This window comes from Trachymyrmex septentrionalis, unplaced genomic scaffold (genome assembly GCF_001594115.1).
Source record: "Trachymyrmex septentrionalis isolate Tsep2-gDNA-1 unplaced genomic scaffold, Tsep1.0 scaffold90, whole genome shotgun sequence".
Lineage (NCBI taxonomy): Eukaryota > Metazoa > Arthropoda > Insecta > Hymenoptera > Formicidae > Trachymyrmex > Trachymyrmex septentrionalis.
This window is the reverse complement of record NW_017306092.1, coordinates 185,022-191,812: the sequence shown is the minus strand read 5'-3', so window position 1 is coordinate 191,812 and position 6,791 is coordinate 185,022. Positions and strand designations below refer to the sequence as shown.

Genomic DNA, 6,791 nt, shown 5'->3' with positions numbered 1-6,791 from the left:
ATAAATAAGTTTCCGCCGTTTTTTATCAAAAATTGGGCATTTATTGTGAAAGAACGGTACCTAATGTTTTATTCGAAGTATTGTCCATCGCTAGCCACTACTTTTTCCCATTTTTTTGGCAGCATACGGATACCGCGTCGAAAAAACACTTCATCTTTTGAAGCTACGAATCGACCCAATTTTTGGTATCTTCATATGATGTGAAGTGTTGCTCAGACAGGCCATGCGCCATCGATCGAAACAGGTAGTAATCAGAAGGAGCAATGTCTGGTGAATACGGCGGGTGGGGTAAAACTTCCCAATTGAGTGTTTCCAAGTAGGTTTTGACCGGCGCCGCAACATGTGGACGAGCATTATCATGCAGAAGAATAACTTTGTCGTGTCTGGAGTAGTAGTGGGCGCGTTTTTCCTTGAGTGCTCGGCTCAATCTCATCAATTGTGTTCGGTAGAGAGCCTCAGTAATGGTTTCATTCAGTTTGAGCAACTCATAATAAATGACACCTAGCGGATCCCACCAAATACACAACATGAGCTTTTTCCCATGAATGTTTCGGCTGTCGATGTTGAAGCATGGCCAGGTAGTCCCCATGATTTTTTCTTCTTTGGGTTATCGTAGTGGATCCATTTTTCATCACCAATGATTACACGGTGCAAAAAACCCTTTCGTTTATGCCTGGCAAGCAGCATTTCACATGTGAAAAATCGGCGTTCAATGGTTTCTCGACTTCAGTTCATATGGAATCCAACTTCCTTGCTTTTGAATCATTCTCAACGATTTTAAGCGATGTGAAATTGCTGGTTGAGTCACTCCTAATGTATGTAAGTGCAAGTGCTTCTTGCGTTTGGCACGAATCTTCATCCAATAATGCTTCCAATTCCGCGTCTTCGTACACTTTCGGCCTTCCGCTACGTTCTTTGTCTTCGACGTCAAATTCACCGTTCTTAAACTTTTGAAACCACTCATGGCAACTTCTCTCACTTAAGGCAGCCTCACCATATGCTTCTACAAGCAATCGATGCGCCTCAGCTGCAGATTTCTTCAAATTAAAGAAGTAAATCAAAAACTCCCTCAAATGATACTTATTCGGCTCAGAACTAGACATTTTCGCACGAAAAAAGATATAAGATGATGCAAAATCGCTAATATTTCAAGGTTATGTTCTTGCCAGATGTCCAACCTTACGATATGACGTTTTACAGCTGACAATTTTAACTATAACATACTGGTACCGCCATTGTTTGTCAAATAACGAAAACTTATTTATACTCCCAATATAAATATATAAATAAACGAAGACAAATTAATAAGTTTTTAGAAAAAAATAGTAAAACACATTTTTTTTCATCGATTTATTTTTATTTCTCAACATAGCCTCCTTTCAGCTCGATACACTTGATCCAACGATTCTTCAACTTTTTCAAACCGTCCAAATAATTGATTTATCCAACCCTTCAAAATAAGCCTCTATTTCGGCGATGAGCTGCTCTCTGGAGGTGAATTTCTTTCCTCCGAACCATTTCTTCAGGTTTGGAAACAGGAAATAGTCACAGAGGGCTAATCGGGCGAATATGCTGGATTGAGAAGCAATTCGTAGTGGAATTCGTTGAATTTGGTCATCGGTGCCGAGCACGTGTAAACTCGTGCATTGTCTTGATAAAAAAGCATTTTCTTCTTCGCCAAAGGATGTTTTTTCTTTAAAATGTTGTTGAAACGGTCCAATAAGGTTGCGTAGTAATCGCCAATGATCGTTTGCTTCGACGGAAGGTAATCGATATAAAATATGCTGCGTATCGATATGTCCCAAAAAACTATGGCCATCACCTTTCCGGCTGACTTCACGATCTTCGTCTTCTTTGGAGCTGGTTTACCCGGTGAGGTCCATTGTTTTGACTGTTCCTTCGTCTCAAGTGTGAAGTAATGGATCCATGTTTCGTTCACAGTAATGAATCGAAGCAGAAATTCATCTGGATTACGTTGAAACATCTCCAAATATTGTTTCGAAATCGTCACACGATCGTGCTTATGGTCCACAATGAGCAAACGCGGCACTCATTTTGCCGATAGCTTTTTTATACTCAATTGTTCGTGCAAAATTGAAATCACTGTCATGTGATATGCCTATGGCCTCAACAAGTTCGCGCACTTTCACTCGTCGATCAGTTAAAACAATATCGTGGATTTTATCAACGATTTCTAGCGTAGCAGCCTCAATTGGACATTTCGAACGAGGTGTATCACATGTAGATGTACGACCATGTTTAAATTAGTTCATCCAATTGTATACAGTCTTAAACGCTGGTGTAGATGTGCTATGAACATTATCTAACTCGGCTTTGATTTCTTTCGGTGTTAAACCTTTCATATGTAGATGTTTGATCACTGCACGAAACTCGTTTTTTTCCATTTTGCAAAAAATACAAAGGTTATTCGCTTTAATCGTCTACAGAATTGAAACCATGTGATGAATTCCGCTAAAAATTTGACAATAATTAGCTAAAAAATGCTACTTGTCAAAAAATAATGTGACATATATATATATAAGGTGTAGTAAAAAGAAATCTATTATTTTTCCAATAGATGGCTTTAGTAATCTGTATCTCGCGTTGTATCAGCGATCGGGTTACGCCAAATGGCGTTAGAAAGATAAGATTTCGTACTAAAAAACTTCTCAGACAGTTTTGTGATTGCTTGAGTCAGTATTGTTTGAGCGCATGTCAAAGATGGACACCAACAAAGAGAAAATACGCCATATTTTACAGTTTTTCTTCGATAAAGGCGAAAACGCAAGCCAGGCGGCTGAAAATGTGAATAGTGTTTATGGTCCTGATACTGTAACAGTCAATATCGCGCAATTTTAGTTTCGTTGATTCCGTTCCGGTAATTTTGATGTCAAAGATGCACCACGCTCTGGAAGGCCAATTGTCGAAAATGTCGATAAAATAATGGAAATCGTCGAATCCGACCGTCATGTAAGCACTGTTTCGATTGCCCAGGAGCTAAACATTGCACAAAAAACCGTTTGGAACCATTTAAATAAGGCTGGATACAAAAAGAAGCTCGATGTATGGGTGCCACACGAGTTAACGCAAAAAAACCTCATGGACCGAATTTCCATCTGCGAATCGCTGCTGAACCGCAACAAAATCGACCCATTTCTGAAGCGAATGGTTACTGGTGATGAAAAGTGGGTCACTTACGACAACGTCAAGTGAAAACGGTCGTGGTCGAATCGCGATGAGCCGGCGCAAACGGTGGCCAAGCCAGGATTGACGATCAGGAAGGTTTTGCTGTGTGTTTGGTGGGATTGGCAGGGAATCATCTACTATGAGCTGCTCCCCTACGGCCAAACTCTTAATTCGGACCTGTACTGTCAACAATTGGACCGTCTGAAAGAAGCAATCGCCCAGAAGCGGCCAGCTTTGGCCAATAGGAGAGGAATTGTGTTCCATCAAGACAACGCCAGGCCACACACATCGATAGTGACTCGCCAGAAGCTCCGGGAGCTTGGTTGGGAGGTTCTTATGCATCCACCTTATAGTCCGGACCTGGCACCAAGTGATTACCACCTGTTCCTGTCTATGGCGAATGATTTTGCTGGTGAAAAATTCGCCTCAAGAGAAGCTTGTGAAAATCGACTGTCCCAGTTTTTTGCCAATAGGGACGAGGGTTTCTATGAGAGAGGCATAATGAAATTACCTTCAAAATGGCAACAAGTTATCGAACAAAACGGTGCATATTTGACCTAAATCGGATCATTCTAACTATGCTAAATAAAGCCTTCAATTTAATGCAAAAATAATAGATTTCTTTTTACTACACCTTATATATACATTTTTACAATTAAAACATGAAGCTAGCGGATGGCCGAGTGAATGCAGGGACAACGATGTCGAAGCTAAGAAACGATATCTAAGGTAATACGAAAAAACTAAGTATCGTTCTTGACCATTCCAACATTGTCTGATGATTTTACTCACGATTCCGGAGTATGAGATTACTGATATATTACCCGTCAACGACGGGATAATATAATATATGTTTGACGGCTACATGAAGTGGTTTCCCTAATAACGAACGTCGTAATCGCGGCAAATACGACAGCGTTAGTTCTATTAAAATTATATAAATACGAGGGTGGTCCCAGAAGTACCCGACCTAACAAAGAAAATACAAAAAATTTGGGAAAAAATATCTTTATTTCTCAACATAGTCTCCTTTTAGCTCGATACACTTTTCCCAGCGATGTTCAATAGCTTCGATGGCCTGTTTATAGTGAGAACCGTTGAACTCCTCAAAATAGCCATTAACCGCAGACTCCACCTCTTCATTGTTGGTAAATCTTCTATCACCGAGCCATTTTTTCAAGTTTGGAAAGAGAAAATAATCCGAAGGTGCTAAATCTGGCAAATAGGGTGCGTGGGAAAGCAATTCGAACTTTAACTCATTGATTTTGATCGCGATAATGGATGTGTGAACTGATGCATTGTCTTGATGAAACAACACTTTCTTTTTCGCCAAATGTGGCCATTTTCCTTGATTTCATCACCCAAACGCTGCAATAAGTTCGCATAATACTCGCCATTGATTGTTCTTCCTTTCTGAAGGTAATCAATGAAAATTATGCCACGCGCATCCCAGAAAAACTGACGCCATGACCTTGCCTGCCAATGGAACTGTTTTTGCTTTCTTCGGAGCCGATTCAGTCCATTGCTTCGACTGTTCCTTCGTTTCAGGTGTGAAGTGGTGGACCCATGTTTCATCCATGGTTATGAATCGGCGCAAAAATTCGGCTTTGTTGCTGCGAAACATCGCCAAACACTCGATTGAAACATCCTCTCGACGCTGCTTTTGTTCGATTGTGAGCAAGCGCGGCACCCACCTTGCGCACAGCTTTCTCATCTCCAAATTTTCAGCCAATATGCGATGTACAGCACTTTTTGAAATGTTTACCATGTCTGCTAGCTCGCGCACTTTCAATCGACGGTCACCCAATACCATTTTGTGGATTTTCTTCACCATTTCTGGAATGGCCACCTCACTTGGTCGACCACTGCGATGTTCGTCTTCGCAGCTCGTATGGCCTCGTTTAAACTCTGCCACCCAATATTTTACTGTTGTAAACGAAGGAGCAGACTCCTCCAGAGTAGAATCCAGCTCGGCTTTGATATTGGTTGGGCTAAGATCTTTCAAATGAAAGTATTGTATCACATAACGATGACCAATTTTTTCCATCTTTGCAAATTCACCGAGATCGTCCACTATTGATGGCTGCCAAACAAATACTGAACAACGTAGCGTCTTCAAACTTCATAGTTAAGCTTTAGAAAGTTGGTGCTTTCACCTACAGTGATTTTTTTTATGCAACAACCGCCATTTATACGTCAGGTCGGGTACTTCTGGGATCACCCTCGTACTTTTACAGTTTCGGCAATCTTCGACCGAAGGAACTTAAACGGTACGTATCTGGCAAACAGTGTAATCAAGTACAATTACATGCCTCATCAACGTTACAATCAGAACAATTACGGACAACTTTGTCTACAGTTTCTATGAACGGTTGACAAGCAATTTAAGAATCGACATTGCGCCGTTTAACTTAGTGCTCGTTTGAAACATGTCGCTGACGTTTACGCTGACCGACAAGAGTAGCGTCTTCGCCGTGAGCTGCTTTCCAGCGATAGATTTGAACGACGGCGATTACGAGCTCGGTCTGACGGACTTTGAAACGTACTATATTCCAGCCAATATAAATTTAACAAATGACAAGTTTTACTAGGACAACGAAAAAATTATTATTCCCGAAGGATCATACGAACTGCGCGATATAGAGCGGTATCTGAAATGTGAAATTTTACATTCTCATAATGCGAAGAGTAAGGAAGATGAAGAATTCCCGCTAGTTATTCGCGCCAACAACAATACGATGAAAAGCGAGATCAAATGCGCCCATCGGATAAATTTTGCAAAATAAATAACAATGAATAAAGGACAAAGTAAGAGTCAACACATTAAAAAAAAAATAGTCATCTAATTAAAAGAATAAAATACAAATAAAGAAAAATAAAATCGAAGAAAGTATGTATATATTAAAATAAAAAAATCGTACGTGAATATCGTCGAATTCTATAACAAGATTCACCCGAATTGTGAATAAAATGAATATGCGAACATTTGCGTTTATTACTTTGTATTGTATTACGGTTTTCTTTTTTTTTCCGATATGTTTGTCTGAAGAGAGTTCAATCCGGTAGCCGAAACTTGTTACTGAGTTTTTATTTATTTTTTATGTTTTATTTTTTTATGTATTTTTTATTTTTATTATATACTTTCTTCGATATTATTTTTCTTTATTTGTATTTTATTCTTTTAATTAGATGATTATTTTTTTAAAAAAGGAATATGTTGACTCTTACTTTGCTCTTTATTCATTGTTATTTATTTTGTATAAGAAGAGTCCTTCAATTTGTTAAAAATTTTGCAAAATCTTACAACATTGGCTCACTAGATTTTCGTCGAATCGCGTGCTGGAGCCGTGACAGTGGCATGAGTGGGCCGATAAATATCATTAACGTGAATATCATACATAGTGAGTGCAACGTGACTGCGGGTGCGTACAGCAACGACAGATACGTGCACACGATATACAGCGTGCCGCCAGGATATAAGATGTAGGAAAGGCCGACGTAGAACATTTACTTTCCGATCGTTGTACGGAGCATTACGGATCTGACTATTCGCGTGGTGGACCAAGACGGTTGATTGCTTGATTTTCGCGAAGAAAGGATCACCG

At 39.7% G+C, this 6,791-nt stretch overlaps 1 protein-coding gene across 1 annotated transcript; it reads right to left on the bottom strand.

Moving 5' to 3' along the window:
* Window positions 1-4,609: 4,609 nt before the first annotated feature.
* On the bottom strand, window positions 4,610-5,212 carry LOC108756026 (histone-lysine N-methyltransferase SETMAR-like; the record flags this gene model as incomplete). The annotated part of the gene is made up of 1 exon (XM_018499567.1): window positions 4,610-5,212. A coding segment is annotated over one exon (603 nt), but the record flags the coding sequence as incomplete, so codon positions are not given.
* Window positions 5,213-6,791: the final 1,579 nt, after the last annotated feature.